At 39.6% G+C, this 17,483-nt stretch overlaps 1 protein-coding gene across 1 annotated transcript in view; it reads right to left on the bottom strand.

The window, feature by feature from the left end:
• LOC132527957 (uncharacterized) overlaps positions 1-17,483 on the bottom strand; it is a gene marked incomplete at its 5' end in the record, with an annotated part of 192,872 nt that overhangs the window by 63,010 nt on the left and 112,379 nt on the right. The window contains one exon of the mRNA XM_060163951.1: positions 15,049-15,163. Coding sequence (XP_060019934.1) covers positions 15,049-15,163 — 115 coding nt within the window. The remainder of the gene's footprint in view (positions 1-15,048; positions 15,164-17,483) is intronic.

Raw genomic sequence — 17,483 nt, 5'->3', positions numbered from 1 at the left:
AAAGAAGCACACGTATCAGTTTCTGTCTACGTGAAAGAAGTACGCTAATAATTGTTTTTAAATTAGTGCTAGATTTGTAATGGGCTTGGAAGACCCAGTTCTCCTGTCCCAATTTCCAGCCCATAGTCTGTCCAGGGAAGTGAGAAAGAGGTCCTACCTAAGAATGTTCCTGAGTATCAGGTAAACAAAAGCAGTAATGTCACATCTGGGTTTTGATACAGCTACAAAGTGGACATCAGTGTGCGGCTGGCCCTCTGATCGATTTGGGAGATCCTGGACTTTAATTGAAAAGGAGAAGATGAAGAGTCTCTGGGACCTGCTATTGTCAGGCTCAGTACTGCTAACTACTAGCACCCCTGAGGGCAGGGAATAAGTGAAGATGATACTGTAGTTAGGAAAATGATTTTTTTCCTTAATATGGACATAGACGGAGTTGTTCAGAGAATTTTGAGTGGTCTTTGCAATGAATGTGATGTGTGCATGTAATGTGTTCTGCATGTGTGTTATAAGACAATTACTGGCTAACTATCAGGAACAAAAAGAAACAAAGCTGCACCTCAAGCTGACAGAGTCTGAGGAGAGGAAGGCACTTGGAAGGGTCAAAGGTTCCCCTGGACTCTCCCAGTACCATTTTTGGGAAACTTCCTGCTGAGCTCTATGGGGCCTATAAATTAGCCCAGTGGACACAGGAGACTGATCAGAGGGTAAAACCCTTACATGAAGAGCAGGGTTTTCATAAAGGAGAGTGGAAATGGATACTATAAATGTTGATGATGAAAACTTTCTCAGAAAGAAGGAGGAAGGGCAGATCTTATGACTAAGGTCAAAGGAAGTGAGGAATATGCATGTAGGAATATCCTGGAAATGGCTTAATTTAAAAGTAGGTTCTTTTCCCTTGAACTTTGAGAGCACTTATATTTAGCATTAAGATTTTAATTGATTCTCCTGTATTGTATTCTCTTCAAATACCCCAACCTTTCAGTGAATCAATTATAAGCCTCTATGATTGTATTATGGGAAATTGATGAAAGGCCAGTGAAGAGAAGAGGGGTGTGGCCTGACCCACTTCACTCATCCATGGAGGCCAGCAAAGAAGTAGTTCAACCTAGGAAGATAGTGATCCCAAAGGGCCAGGTGGTGATGGGCAGCAGAGTGAACGGAACCCAAGAGGAGCTGGGAAACTCCCATAGAAAACAAGATTGTCTCAGAAAAGTACCTCCATAGATGGCAACTCAGGAACAGAAGTGAGATGACTGCCTTTTTTCCAAAACATACAAGAGGGAGGTGGCCTTTTAATATATATGTTAGATGGAAAAGTAGAGACGCTAACAGTTGATTAATGTAAGAACGTGATTATCATATATATCCATTATTTCCCTCTTACAGCAACGTACACTTGAAAACTCTTGAATAATACGTTCTGAGGCCTTTGGGATTTTTTTTTCCAACTTAAAAATGCTTCTACAGCAAACTATACCACTTCCATATTTGTAATGTGGGTATTATATTAACAACTTCACCCTGATGTTTTGAGGTTTAAATAAGATCATGGACTAGGTAAAGATATAGCAGCTTGGGCTCACTCATCGCTAGTTAAGAGACTCACTCCCGTACTTCAGTCCCGTCACAAGCCATTTGCAAACAGTTTCTCAAGAAAATTGTACATTTCTAGGGAATGCAGACCTTTAGAGTTGACCATTGGATTAATTAATGTAGACTAACTCATGCTATGGTAGCAACTCCCACATCTCAATGACTTAATACAACAAAAGTTTATTCCTTATTCATGAAGTTTGCTGCAGGGCAGATGTTCTTTCTTCCATATGAGAATTCTGTGATCCAAGCTGCTTTGATCTGTTCATCTTGCCACCTCCACACAAGGCCTCCTCCATAACCACCATGCAAGGGAAGGAAGAGAGCAGGTCTCACCCTAGCAATTAAATGCTTTGCACAAGCAGACACGCATCAATTTTGTTCCTAACTGGTTGACCATATGAGTTCAAATGAATTTGCTCACCTGCAAAGGGACTAAAGAATGCAGTCTTCTGTGTGTCTGGAAGGAGAGAACTAGATATCTAGGAGCAAGGTAATATCTACCACATCCATAAATAAACTAAACCATTATTTTCTTTTAGTCCTTAAATGAAAATAGTATACTTTTCTTGTTCTTTGGGCTCCTAAGAGATGGAAGCTACATGTGTACCCATCCTTGAGTTCTTCCAAAGCATCTATGTAGAGCTCTGTTTACTTAGTGGTAAGTTTCTCATTACTATAGAGAGGTGATTGGATAAGAAAATGGTGAGGGATATTGAAATTGAGATAATCTGATAACTAACTGATCTAGGTGATATTTAACAAATCTTTAAATCCTGAGGTAAATGCAAAGATAGATAGATTGATTGATAGGAGGTGAATAGAGGAATAAATAGATTGGCTTTTGACTTGGGATTTTAATGAATTAAACTGAATGAATTTAAAAAACAGGGATGTGGATTTTAACTCAATATTAGTAAAAACTTTTGAACTTTCAAAATGTCCAAAATGAGTTGGGCAGCCTTGAAATATAGTAAGTGGTCCTTCCCTGAAACTGTTAGCTTAGATTTTATGACAACTCAGCAAGAAGCTGTTAAGAAGCATCAACTTTTAGGTAGAGAGGAATATAGTAGAAATGAGGGGTGGAGAGATGGAGCTTAGCATTAGAAGTCCTTGTAGTATATTCCTGCAAAATCCCTGGAAAATGTCATACAAAGAGAATACTTAAAAACTAAAGGCCGTAAAATATTAAATGGCCTGGTTATCGTTATTTGTTCCATGTTATGTAAGAATTCAGTTCTTAAGCTAGAAACAAACTTAAGATAAATATACATTTGTCTCTTTAAGGTAGGATTAGACCATAATTGACGTCAATCGTTTTCCTTCCTAGGAATTTTCTACTTTGAATCTTTTCAACAAGACGTAATAGGGTAACAGGTCACTGATGCATATTTTTTAAAAAAAATTATATACCATCAGCACATTTAAGAACATTAAATTCTTGTTTGTCTTTGGAGAGGTGAGTACAACACCCATGTGTTGAGAATGCCAATTGAATTAATGATTCTCAAATTATATAAGCTATTGCCATATTACAATTTGAGTAAGAGAAAATTCAAAGCAGTTTAGGTAACATAAAATACTGAATAATCATGAAAATTAGTGGATTGTGAAATGAATGACCACTCACCGTCACCGATGAAGCTGGCCCAAGACTCTCCAACTTATTAAAGAAGGCATAAAGTATATGAGAGTGAAAGAATTTACAATGTCTGAAGCTCAAAATACACCCACTCGATTGTTTTCTTGATGCTGTTTGCACACTATTACAACAGAACATTATCTATTTCACTGGTCATTTGTGTTTTTGCATCAGATAAATCCCTACATTGCTTCCTGCCCAGTTTTGCCCTTGCATCATTTAAATCATACAGCTTGAATCTGGACTGACTCATAATCTGAAACTCTTGGATATTTAACTCATCACTGATGTCATATTAGGTTTCCAGACAGTTGGCTAAATTCATTCTACTCCCCTCATTCTCCACCACTCCAACTGAATCGTGTGGTACCCATGGGGAAGAACATCCTGCACTATACTGCGCCCATTTTCCAAACTGTACTAAACTAAAAAGCAACTAGTCACAAGCTATGCTTTGGTGGATCCCAGACAGTATGAAAGGATTCCAATACTATGTGTCCAGAATCTAGGACACCATGTAAACTTGATAAATACTGAATAAGCTATGAGCATCAGAATGTTCATCCAAGAGTACTGAACAATAAGTGCATTTAATTATCTCGTGTAAAATAAACCTTGAGACAGGTAGAAGGAGGTCGTAAGCAATAGTTCGACATAACAGGGTGCTGGCTTGGTCTCTCTCCAGTTTTCTTCTTCATGTAGATGCTTCCAGAGTCACATCCATACAACAAAGGCCCAAATGGGAAGGGAGAAGAGAGTGACAAAGAAGCATTTCCTTCTTGCTTGTTTCCCTTTTAAGAGGAAGAAAGCCCAAGCTGCCGTCTTCTTATATCTCATTGGCCAGAACTGGGTCCATAATCACCCAGAGTGCATGACAGACTGGGAAAGTGTCTACCATTTTCCATCACTGGAGGCAGCACACTGATTAGAAATATAGAGAAGAAGGATGGCTGCTGGAGTGCCCAGCACAACACATAACTCTGCTTTTATAAGTAGGAGAAGTCACGAGGGTCAAAGACTTCAATTCCCCTGTGATGTCAGTGGTAAGAAAATTTGCACTCTTATTTTACTTACACAGACATGGATGAGGAAAAAGGTGATACGACATAGAACTTATCATGGGACCAATGACTTGCTTCTAGCCAACAGGACATGACAAAAGTGAAGGGGTTTTGTAGAAATAATTAGATCTCAAATAATGGATTTGGAGTTAATCAAATCCTGTTTATCCTAGGAGGTCCTGACTTAATCAGGTAAAAGCTTCAGGGGACCTCCCAGAGGTGACAGACTCCCCAGGTGGGCTTTGTGAAGTAATAGTCATGGCAAAGGAGCCACATTGCATGGAACTGTCGGTGACCCCCAGGCAACAGGCAGGGTCTCCATCATATAGCCGCAGGAAATAAATGTTACTAAGAACCTGAATGAGCTGAAGGGAATTCTTCCCCTGTTAAGCCTCCAGATAAAAACGCAGCCCTGCCTACGCCTTGATTGTAGCTTTGTAAGATCCCGGGCAGAGGGCCAGCTAAGCTGTGCCCAGACTCCCTGACTCATGGAAATCATGAGATTAAAAAATGTGTATCATTTTAAGCTGCTAAGTGTGTATAATTTATTATGCAGCAATACAAAAGTAACATATTATATTTATTCCTCTGGTATCTCTTATCTACCATTAACATCTGATTTTCCCCCTGCAGTCTTTTATTTATTTGTTTGTTTGTTTAGGGGAAAGGCTTCTTTTATTTATTTTTTTCTTTTATACTTTTTTCTCTCAGTTTTATTGAGATATAATTGACATATAGCACTGTATGCAGGTCTTTTATTTACTAGAAAATACTTTGTTTCTCAAAAATAAACAGGTCATTATTTTCATAGTTAAAACATAGGCTGGGGCTTCCCTGGTGGCGCAGTGGTTGAGAGTCCACCTGCCGATGCAGGGGACACGGGTTTGCGCCCCGGTCCGGGAAGATCCCACATGCCGCGGAGCGGCTGGGCCCGTGAGCCATGGCCGCTGAGCCTGTGCGTCCGGAGCCTGTGCTCTGCAACGGGAGAGGCCACAACAGTGAGAGGCCCGTGTACCGCAAAAACAAACAAACAAAAAAAAAACATAGGCTGGAAAGCAGATCATTGTGGAGGGTAGTAGAGAGGAGGGAAGCCTCCTTCAGTAATAATAACTAACATTTATTGAGCATTTAATATGTGCTATGAGCATTTACACTGTTCCATTTATTTTTAACATACAGATATGAATTCACTAAAATAAGGCAAGTACGACTAGCTCCATTTTAAAGATTTTAAAGACTTTTTTTTTTTTTTTTACAGAAACTGAGGTACAAAGAGTTTGAGAAACTTGTCTAAGTTTACTCAACTAGTAATTCGTAAAGCTAATTTGTTTGGGTTTAGGTATTACAGCCCCAGAGCCTATATACTTAGCCACTAAGATGTATTCCTTCTTAGTAGGATTAGATGGTCATGCTTTAGCCATACGTAATAAGATAGAGACATCAGTCAATAACAACCTAATTGCATGTGGATCTTTGATAAATTACTGTCAGGAATATTCCTCCATAGGGATTTGCTCTGATGTGCCATTCTAGAGCTGACTTGGTTAGCATCCCTCCTCCATGCCATCTTTTCTTCACTCACATCCACCCAACTCTGTGGAATATGCCAGTAATACTTCAAAACATTATTTTTTAAAAGCCACTAAATGCACACAATAAAGTCTCCTTATGACTCTGAGGCCAGCCAGGTAGGTGATATGCTATGGTGGAAAGAGAACTGGAAAGGAACACAGATGAACTAGTTGAGTGTTGGAAAATAAGTCACCTAATCTCTCTGGACTTTGGTTAGATGATGTGTAAAATGGGGTTAGGAATATCTATCACCAGGGTATTGTCAATACCAAATGGAAAAAGAAAAGGTATGGGAATGAAATAAAGAGATTTAAAACTGTAAAATTCTGCAGAAGTGCATGTTGTCTATTGTCAGAAGAGTGAGCACACAAGATTATTTTTTCTGTGTTGTGCAGAATAATTCTGAAGGGGTAAACGTTGGAGGCGCCTAAGAAAGCGTCTTAGCATAAGAGTTTTATGTTTAAAACACCGTGTGCTAACACATATATATGGAATCTAAAAAAGAAAAACAATGGTTCTGAAGAACCTAGGGGCAGGACAGGAATAAAGATGTAGACGTAGAGAATGGACTTGAGGACACGGGGAGGGGGAAGGGGAAGCTGGGACGAAGTGAGAGAGTGGCATTGACATATATACACTACCAAGTGTAAAACAGATAGCTAGTGGGAAGCAGCCACATAGCACAAGGAGAACAGCTCGGTGCTCTGTGACCACCTAGAGGGGTGGGATAGGGAGGGTGGGAGGGAGACGCAAGAGGGAGGAGTTATGGGGATATATGTATATGTATAGCTGATTCACTTTGTTATACAGCAGAAACTAACACAACAATGGAAAGCAATTATACTCCAGTAAAGATATTAAAAAAAAATCACTTGATAAATAAAGAAATAATACTACTCTCCTACCAAGATGAGAAACATTTTATTCTGGTCATAGTGCGGATACAATATTGCAGTAGATATTTGGGGTTGGTTCTTTGGGACAACTCCACCATTTCTTTCAACCGTTAGGTCTCAGGATATATTTAAATGGTGAAAAGAAAAACTATATTTTGAGGTGTTGTAACTACTCTTTTATTTGCTGAGATCGCATGTGTATGTCTATTTAACCCTTAGGAAGGGAGCATACACTGAAGGGATCATGGGTGGGTCATCAGAGCCGTTTCCAAAAGGCAACATTTATTTTCAAGTATTTAGATTGCCGAGACAAGGATTTCTCTCCAACGTACAATTCATCATCCTCCTTACTCACTGTAAAATCAATCTGTTCTGTTTCTATGACATAAACAACAAGTCATTTCTCAGGAATGAGGCAGACCATATGTGAAGGTGTTTTGGAAAAGCACAATAGGGAATACGCCAAAGTAGCATCTGCATTTTATTTCAATGTCAAATCACATGTGAGTTATAAAAAGGAAAGTGTATCACTTTTGTTAAAGAATAACTTTCCTGTTAGTTAACTCATACCTTCCCTAAGCAACAAATGTAGGTCAGCCACATAAATGCCTGGCCTAGAACACAAAAAAGATGTCATTCTGTGTGGCCAGCAACATGCGCAGTTAGCAAACATCTTGGCATGAGCCCTCTACTCACCCCCTTGGCAGGAGGAAATTTACATTAATCCATTATACGCATTTTCCTAAGAATCAGCACTTTCTCCTCAATGTATTAATAAATATCAAAGCAGCTTGCAACTGATAGAAACAGGAAACTATTAAACGACTAGCAGAGTTCTAGGAAGAATTTATTTCTTTTATAATTGGGACTGAATTGAGATCGAAAGGAAGTGGGTTCTAATCCCATTTCCATTCCTTATTAGCTGACTGACCTAAGGCCAGTCACTTAACTGCTACTGGTCTCAGGTTTATACTGGTATAAACCAACGGGGCTGAACTAAATCTTCCCCAAGATCCCTTCCTGCTCTAAAAGTGTGTGATTCTCTGGTCGCTTACCCACCCAGTCGTATTTGAGTGTTAATGGAAAGATTCTGAGATTGTCTTGTTATGGAACCCTCTCCCCAATTACGAGTTAGGTACCTCTGAAAACTATGTTGACTTCTTTAAACTACCAGAGTGATATCCACTGCCTAGAAGCAGTCATTGGCACTACTTCCAGAGGAACTTCACACATAATCTGGCTGACTCCATGGGAGAAATCACTGTGCAGGGATGAAGGGAATGCATTAGGAAGCAGGGAACCCAATTCACTCCACAGGCAGTGAGGTGCTATGGCTCTGCCTACACAAGCAAATGAGTGCTTATTTATGCAATTAACTGAGTGGACATTGTAAACTTTCTCCCTGAAGTCTTTCCTCTCATAGGAAAATAAAATAAAATAAAAGCTTCCTGGTGGACAATATATTTTTTGACCTGAAATACATGTTCTTAGGTAGGCATATAATTTTATCCATCATTAATGTGAACTTGAGGTAGCCTCTAGGACACACTTTTATTAGTTTGACTAGAACAGAATATGCGTCACCTACAAAGCATCAGTGAGACTCTTACATCTACTGGTTTCAAATAGGTTATAAATGCTAAATATTAATAAGAGGTGGTACAGGGAGTAGGGATGGTAAATTGGTGGCCGTGGCCACAGAGAGTATCAAAGTTAAATCATTCCAGCTTATAACCTTAGAGAGAAGATAGAATTTCTATTGCCAAGTAACAAAATATAAAATCCTGCGAAAGTGCTTTCGTGGCCTGGTTCAGGTCATGTGCCCATCCCTTAATCAATCATAGTTGTCCTAGGAACATAATACACATCACAGCTCATACGCCCTTGGGGTATGTAGGTATGTGTATGTGTGTGAGGGGGGAGGGTCTGCAATCATAAAAGAGGGTGAGTGAAGCAACCTGGGGAAGAAACATGCTGAACAGGTGGAAACAGTAGCCACCACAGACAAACTGGCCCAGAAAATCTACATTTTGTCCCATTGGTCTTTTCTCCAGAACAACTTCTGGAAATGCCAAAATTCTTAATTTACCCTTATTTTTTATGTATTAATTCAATAAATATTTATTAAGTGCTTGTAATTTATCAATCGTTGTGAGTAGGCCATGAAGAACACGATAGACAGATCTCAATCCCTGTGAAACTTATTAAACTTGCTGTCTAGGCTGGGAGGGGACTTACTGAACACCTAATTACCACATGCTGAGTGGCATGAAGATATGCAGGGTGTAACAGACAGAGCCAACCAGCAAAGGGGTAATGATGGAAATAAACCAGTTAGTACAAAAGTATCAAGGGATACCTTGGATATCTCATGTTATCTAAAATATGAGAAGGGGACTTCCCTGGTGGCCCAGCGGTTAAGACTTCACCTTCCAGTGCAGGGGGTGCAGGTTCGATCTCTGGTCAGGGAGCTAAGATCCCACATGCCTTGGGGCAATATTGTAACAAATTCAGTAAAGACTTTAAAAATGGTCCACATCAAAAGAAAAATCTTAAAAAAAATAAAATATAAAATAAAATATGAAGAGAAGAGTCATCCTCTCACAACAGCATATATCCCAAAGAGAAAACATAAACATCCTGCAAGGGCAGGCTTTGAGGCCCAGAAAAGATGGCTGTGATGCAAACTCCACCAGAAACAGCCCGGAAGACTTTCATCTGTGATCACCTGACACTACGGGCAGCAGGCCCACTGGGGTGACATGTGCTGGAATGGGGCTCTCTTTTACACACTCAGAGGCAACTTAGTTGGTTATCGTTCTTAAAATTATGTTTTGGAAGCTTTTAAAAAAATGATTGGCAGCTACAAACAATGTAAACTTGCATCTGACTAGCTAAAGGTCTTATACATTAAAAAAAAGAATGGAAGCTGTGATTTACTGAAACCTTAACAATCTACCAAGTTTACCAACATCAGCATGTTTAAACGAGGCATGGTAGGGGGGTTGGGGGAAGAGGAAAGGGTAGACCATATAAGACAGAGAAAGAAAATACCTACACTTAAACTTCCTGCACTAAAGCAGCAGAAACTTCCCACACAATATCATATATATCTTTGAAGCTGGGTAGGAGAGTATTCTGTGTTAAATGAATTTTATGGGGATTTGGAGAGGATTTAGGTAAAGGCTGCCCCAATAAATGATTTACCAGATCTAATAAAACATCAAGGAAATTGTTCAGATTGTATCTCAGACCATTTGAAACACAGGTTTATAGAGGTCTCAGCAGCCCCCATATCCTCAACCCTGGTTTAAAAAGAAACGTTTAGAGTGGTTAATTATCCCATGTTACTTTTTGTTTTTAATGATAGCAATTTCAAGAGAAGGGAGAGACTGGGAGTAAACAAACAGGTAGGACAACCAAGGAGGTTGGGAGAGAGACAAGCTGAGTGACCACTCACTTGTCCTTTTATTCATTCACCCAATAAATATTTACTGGTTGACTATTATAAACTAGGTATTTTAGAACTAGGGCCGGAGACCCAGGGGCGACCAGACAAGAAGGGTTTCTGCCTGCCTACAGCTTCTTCTTAGTGAGAGGAAGCAGAAACATGCCAATAAGTGGAATAAATATAAATATAAAAGATTAACTTATATTGTGGTAAGTACTTTAAAGGAGACAAACAAGGTGATGCGAAAGTAAATAACCAGAGAGGGGCAGGTACTACCTTATATAGGATTGTCAGGAAAGGCTTCTCTAGGAGGGAAAATCTAAGCTGAGACCTGCAGTATGTACTGCCTTCCATCCTACTAAGAACTGAGAGAACATTCCAGATGAAGGAGGCATCGAGTACAAAGGTTCTGATGTGTTAAAGACCGTGGTGTGTTTGAAGAACAGAAAGGAAAGCAGATGTGTCATCCTCAGGTGACAAATGCCCTCCATTTTAACCTTTGGAAAAGACATTTTCTTCAAAATTTATTATTATTAATGTTAATATTAGTTGCCTTTATTAAAAAACTAAATGTTCCAGTGACTATACAGGCTGTCTTATATATATTATCTCTCAGTTTTCACAATAAACATAAAGTCCCACCATATAGCTATTATTATTCCAATCTGATACAGGAGAAAACAGCCTCAGAGAGTTTAACTGATTCAATGTTACATGGCAGCAGCAAAAAGGGAATTCATGCCCAGGTCTACCCACAAAACCTACACTCTTTCATTGCTTTTTATTTGCTTGTGCACACAGAAATGAATGAAGCAGAATGTGATAGGCTGTTTCCAAACATGGCCACGCAATATCTCCCATCCCAGCTTGTTCTTTTGCAATGTCACTTTCCCAATTTTGCATCAGGAGATGTAGTCTATTCTGCCCGTCTGGCCCTGTGATGTATTGTTTTTTTTGTTTTGTTTTGTTTTGTTTTTTGCGGTACGCGGGCCTCTTACCACTGTGGCCTCTCCCGTTGCGGAGCACAGGCTCCGGACGTGCAGGCTCAGTGGCCATGGCTCACGGGCCCAGTCGCTCCGCGGCATGTGGGATCTTCCCGGACCGGGGCACGTGTCCCCTGCATCGGCAGGCGGACTCTCAACCACTGCGCCACCAGGAAAGCCCCTGTGATGTGTTCTGACCAACAGAATACAGTGGGAGTCACTGTGTAACTTTGAAGGCTTGACCTTAAGAGATCTGCAGTTCCCACCTTCTCTGCTTGGAAAGATGCCACTTGGAACCCAGGCAATAAGCTGAGAGGAAGCCCAAGCATCAAGGGAGAGAAGTGGAAAAATGAGAAGCTCAGCTGAGAGCAGGAAGTGAGGTTTCAGACGTACAGCCTCAATTAAGGAATCCAAGCCAGACGCCAGGTATTGGAGCTGCCTCAGCTAAAGCCTCAGACACGGAACAGAGACGAGCTTCCCGTGCTGTGTCCTGCCTAATCACAAGAGAACAATAGAGAAACACTGAGGTCAGGATAGAGGAAGGGTGAACAAACTTTTTTGGTAAAGAGCTAGGAAGTAAATATTCTAAACTTTGTGGACTGTACTGTCCTTGCCCCAACTATTCAATTCTGCCATTATAGAGAAAAATGAAGATAATATGTAACCATGGGGTGTGTCTGGTTCCAATTAAACTTTATTTACAAAAACAGATAGAGGGCAGAATCTGTCTTGGTGGTTATACTTGCCAGTCCCTCATCACGACTTAGACAATGAGTTTACCTACTAAAGGAGCAATGCCTGAGAGTTGCTTCTTAAAAGATCTATTGGAGGGGCTTCCCTGGTGGCGTAGTAGTTGAGAGTCCGCCGGCCGATGCAGGGCACACGGGTTCGTGCCCCGGTCCGGGAAGATCCCACATGCCGCGGAGCGGCTGGGCCCGTGAGCCATGGCCGCTGAGCCTGCACGTCCGGAGCCTGTGCTCCGCAACGGGAGAGACCACAACAGTGAGAGGCCGGCGTACCGCAAAAAAACAAACAAAAAAAAGATCTATTGGAAACTGAAGCTCTGAGATCCTTGGAAGCTCTGAAGCTTTTATACTTTATGTGTAAAGTAAGAGTGACATTGTGAAGTTGCATACACTGGACTCTGAAAAGTCATCCCAACAGAGAGCTGAGTCATCAGAGAAAGCGTGGAGAGGCAACAGGGACAAATGCGGGAACTGGGAGCCTGAGAGCTTCAGACAGGGACTGAGAATTTTGCACGTGGTACAACAGAAGCTCCAGCTCTCCTATCTGCACACCATACTGAGCGCTTGGTACCTCTGCTCTGGCAGCTATCTTATTGAATTAATGTACTTGTCACCCTCCCCATAGAGACCATCACAAACAAGAGTTTCTTAAGGACGGGGAGCTTGTCTTTTTATTATTTGAAAGTTGCATTTCTTATCTACTTTTTTTTTCCTAGAAGAGGCATGCATATTTCTTGTTTCCTGGGCTTTTTGACTTCCCTTCCTGCCTGACGTTTCTTTCTTTTTTTTTTTTTTTTTAACATCTTTATTGGAGTATAATTGCTTTACAATGGTGTGTTAGTTTCTGCCATATAACAAAGTGAATCAGCTATACATATACGTATATTCCCATTTCTCCTCCCTCTTGCATCTCCCTGTTTTTTTTTTTTTACATCTTTATTGGAGTAAAATTGCTTTACAATGGTGTGTTAGTTTCTGCTTTATAACAAAGTAAATCAGTTATACCTATACATACGTTCCCATATCTCTTCCCTCCTGCATCTCCCTCCCTCCCACCCTCCCTATCCCACCCCTCCAGGCAGTCACAAAGCACCGAGCTGATCTCCCTGTGCTATGCGGCTGCTTCCCACCAGCCATCCACCCCACGCTTGGTAGTGTATATATGTCCATGCCTCTCTCGTGCTTTGTCACAGCTTATCCTTCCCCCTCCCCATATTCTCAAGTCCATTCTCTAGTAGGTCTCTGTCTTTATTCCTGTCTTACCTCTAGGTTCTTCATGACATTTTTTTTCCTTAAATTCCATATATATGTGTTAGCATACGGTATTTGTCTTTCTCTTTCTGACTTACTTCACTCTGTATGACAGACTCTAGGTCTATCCACCTCATTGCAAATAGCTCAACTTCGTTTCCCTTTATGGCCGAGTAATAGTCCATTGTACATATGTGCCACATCTTCTTTATCCACAATGGAACAGGATAGAAAGCCCAGAGATAAACCCACACACATATGGTCACCTTATCTTTGATAAACGAGGCAGGAATGTACAGTGGAGAAAGGACAGCCTCTTCAATAAGTGGTGCTGGGAAAACTGGACAGGTACATGTAAAAGTGTGAGATTAGATCACTCCCTAACACCATACACAAAAATAAGCTCAAAATGGATTAAAGACCTAAATGTAAGGCCAGAAACTATCAAACTCTTAGAGGAAAACATAGGCAGAACACTCTATAACATAAATCACAGCAAGATCCTTTTTGCCCCACCTCCCAGAGTAATGGAAATAAAACCAAAAATAAACAAATGGGACCTAATGAAACTTCAAAGCTTTTGCACAGCAAAGGAAACCATAAACAAGACCAAAAGACAACCCTGAGAATGGGAGAAAATATTTTCAAATGAAGCAACTGACAAAGGATTAATCTCCAAAATTTACAAGCAGCTCATGCAGCTCAATAACAAAAAAACAAACAACCCAATCCAAAAATGGGCAGAAGACCTAAACAGACATTTCTCCAAAGAAGATATATAGACTGCCAACAAACACATGAAAGAATGCTCAACATCATTAATCATTAGAGAAATGCACATCTCCCTGTTTCTTAAGCACAAGCCTGCATCTCTTGATCAAGAGAACAACTCATTGGTTAACCTGAAGACCGTACTTCAGCTGCTTCAGGAAAGCACTGGTGAAATTATTGAGACTTTTGCATTTAAGTGAAAACCAGTAGGACTTATAAAAATGTGACTCTGGATAAAGGAAATCTGCTACCATTCCTCCTGATGATATTTCCAGGATGGAAGAGTAAGAGAAAAATCTTCAGGAACCAAATCATAAGGCAGATAAATTCCCAGGGGGAAAACCATTCAGAGCATGGATCTTGAAGAGCAGAGAGGCCGTGGTTTGGAGGAGACGACTTTGACAGGCTACTCCATTTCTTCCTGTTTCCTAGGTTACTCCACGTGTCACACAGCCACTTACTGTGGTTCCCTCCCTCATCCTTGATGAATCCCACCACTGAAAAATCCTGTAATCGTTACCTCTGAGAAGCTCCGCTGCTCACTTTTCTATGTATTTTTTCATGTTTGTTATATGTATGCTTGCACAGACAGACATACCTGTATACACATCGCCAGGAAGAGAGAGCAGTAACTATGATCTGCTTAGATCTTAAGTGAACTAAGGTTTGGAATGTGTATCAGCCCCAGCCATCCTCCCAACTCCATCTCTGGACACTGCCCACATCAAATTGTCAGTATTTCTCCACTGTAGTCTTCTCCCCAAGATCTGGCTCAAACTTTTTCTGAAAAATCCTTCACCATTCTCAAGCGAATTCAAGCCATTGTGTTCTCCAGGTGTTTATGTGTGCATTCTTTTTTTTTCTTCTTTAAAGTGTTATCATATTACTCTGATGTTTAAGCATACATATATTTCATTGGACTATGAGCTTTCCCAAATCAGGGCACATATCACATAGCTTGTAATAAGCATGCGATCAATATTTGTTGAATAAATGACTAATAAAAGAATAGAATGAGTGAAGACTTGTTGAATTTAATGGATTTAAATGTTTAAATAGAAAGACAGGATATAGTTACTCACCAAACTGAAAATCTGTGTTTCTCCAGTTCCTCCAAATAAGATGTATCCTGAGAATAATCTTCAATTTCTCCAGTTTTCCAAGCAGTTAATTTTTCCTTCACAGAATGAAATGAAATTAAATAAATGGGGAGAAAAAGTATTTTAGCAGGGAGCAGATAGAAAGTTTACCTGGCTTCAGTGACAATTTTCCCAGAATGACTTATGGAATCATTGGTCATACAGAAACATAGTTAGCCATGATTTTGCATTGAAATTATGGCTTTATATTCCAGATTCTCTTACTAAATTTTCATGTCTATATTGGCAGACTGTGACATGTTCATTTTCGTATTATCTCACATGGAACAGATTCTATAAATGTTGTTAGAATGAAAACAACATCATAACCATGGTTATGATTTTCGTATTAAATCCAGACTATTGCAAGTAAAGAAGATGCAGCTTGAACTAGCTTTTAGCAGAAAGGAATTTGGAGAAAAGTTTGACCAGCCAGGCTACTGCGAAGGCAAGGAGTCAGCTGGATTTCTGGACTAGGGGAGCAAAGGAATCAAAGGCCACCAGGATTCCTTTCCACCCTACCTCTACTTTGTTTTAGCAGGCCGCTTCATGTTAGCATTGGTTCCAAAAACTCCTGAGTTCCACAGTCTCAATAACATCAATTTAAACTCAGGACCATACAATGTCTGTGGAGCTGATTTATGAGAACTTGAGAAAATCATGTGACCCAGGATGATGGTTCCAGAAAACAGATTGCCTCATTGGAGAAACTAAACCCTATAATTCAACCAAGGATTCTGAAGAGCCCGGCTTTGGAGAGGAGTGGGGAGAGAGGGAGCATCTAACCTAGACAGACTCTTCCCTCTTCCACCAAAACAGTTAAACTTTTATCTGTTTATATATTGAAGTCTCCCATACAATTTAATTACAAAATACTGCTGACAAAAAGGCATTTGTAAACCACTAGCTACAGAAGAAGTTAGACAGGACTGGCACTTATAAGATAGTTGTGCTAATGTTCTTTCCTTTTCTTTAGACCCTTCTCAAGTGTTTTTGATCATAATTTATAAGAGGCTTGTTACTTGAAATTCCTTGATATCAATTCATACAAGTTTTAGCACAAGTCTGTAGCTGAAATATTTTGCAACTGCAGAATGCTTTTGGGATGCACAGGTCGTAGTAACCAGGAAAGCCCTGGAGTGAAACTCAGGTGAAATAGATGCGCCATCAAATCTCCACAAGGCTCATTTCTTTTATTATAAAATTGATTGATTTGATCACCTTAAGAACAAAATTCATTTATGAGAGCCATCAACTGAAGGTACCTTTGGTTGTGGTCTTTTTTATCTTTCTCAGACTCTATAGCTCCTGTGCCAATAAAGGTACTTTTAATCAGATTATTTACTGTTGGTATTTTTAATTACTCCATTCCTAAGTTAAAGTGTGTCAAAATTCTTTAAAATATATGAGAGCTCTGAATTGTCCCAACTAAACAAACGTATTTGATTTGCACACCTTACCTGATTGCTGAAAACATGCTTTTGTAGGTATTTAACCTTTAAATTAGATGGCATTTTTATTTATGAGATGTTTAGATACTTTATTCAGTCTTACTAAATAGAAAGTTGAAACGGCTATCAAGAATTATACCAAGGATTTGGTTTACCCACCAAACCTCCTGATTTGTTAAAAAATACGTGTTCTATGATATAGTATATTAAACTGCTTTCTATTTGGTTAATCGGTTAATGTCTATCTTGATTGTTCAACTAAATTCATGGTAAAAATGGTATGTAGTATATATTTCCATGTATCTTTCACAGCTCCTAACACGGTAATAAGCACATAGTAAATACTCAAGAATTAGTTATTAGAAGTCACTTCATTAAGTACTTATATTACAATGACAATGGACTACCTCAAGTTGCTAAGTCACAAAGAAAAACACCTGTTAACTCTAAAAATAACAAAAGTTTTCTGAACCTTTGGATTTCCTTTAAAGAATGTTTAACTTAACGTGCTAAAAATTCCTTCAAATGGGTGTTTTGGAAGACATAAAGTCACAGACACTTGTTCATCTCCAAAGAAATGAACCCAAAGAGGAACAAAAACCCAAAGAAAATAAGAGTTTTAAACCAAAAAGATATAAATATGTACAGCAAAATTCCCAGGTGAGTGAGTACCGGAGTGTGTGAGCCTGAATGAATGTTCACATGAATACACTCAACAATCTGATCGACCAAGCACAAATTCTTATCTTGAATCTATGCCCAACAACTAATACATTAAATAGGATATCATCAACATTTAAAGACAGAAAATAGATCCTCTGGTCCATGACAACTTTAAGTCCCTGAAGCCAAAGAACATCGTTATTAAAAAAATAATAATAATAAAGTCTTCCAACAGCATTGTCCTTAGAAAGATGACTACCTATA

The sequence above is a fragment of the Lagenorhynchus albirostris genome, chromosome 10, assembly GCF_949774975.1.
Source record: "Lagenorhynchus albirostris chromosome 10, mLagAlb1.1, whole genome shotgun sequence".
Classification (NCBI taxonomy): domain Eukaryota; kingdom Metazoa; phylum Chordata; class Mammalia; order Artiodactyla; family Delphinidae; genus Lagenorhynchus; species Lagenorhynchus albirostris.
Note: the sequence above shows the minus strand (reverse complement) of the source record. Positions and strands in the feature narration are given on the sequence as shown.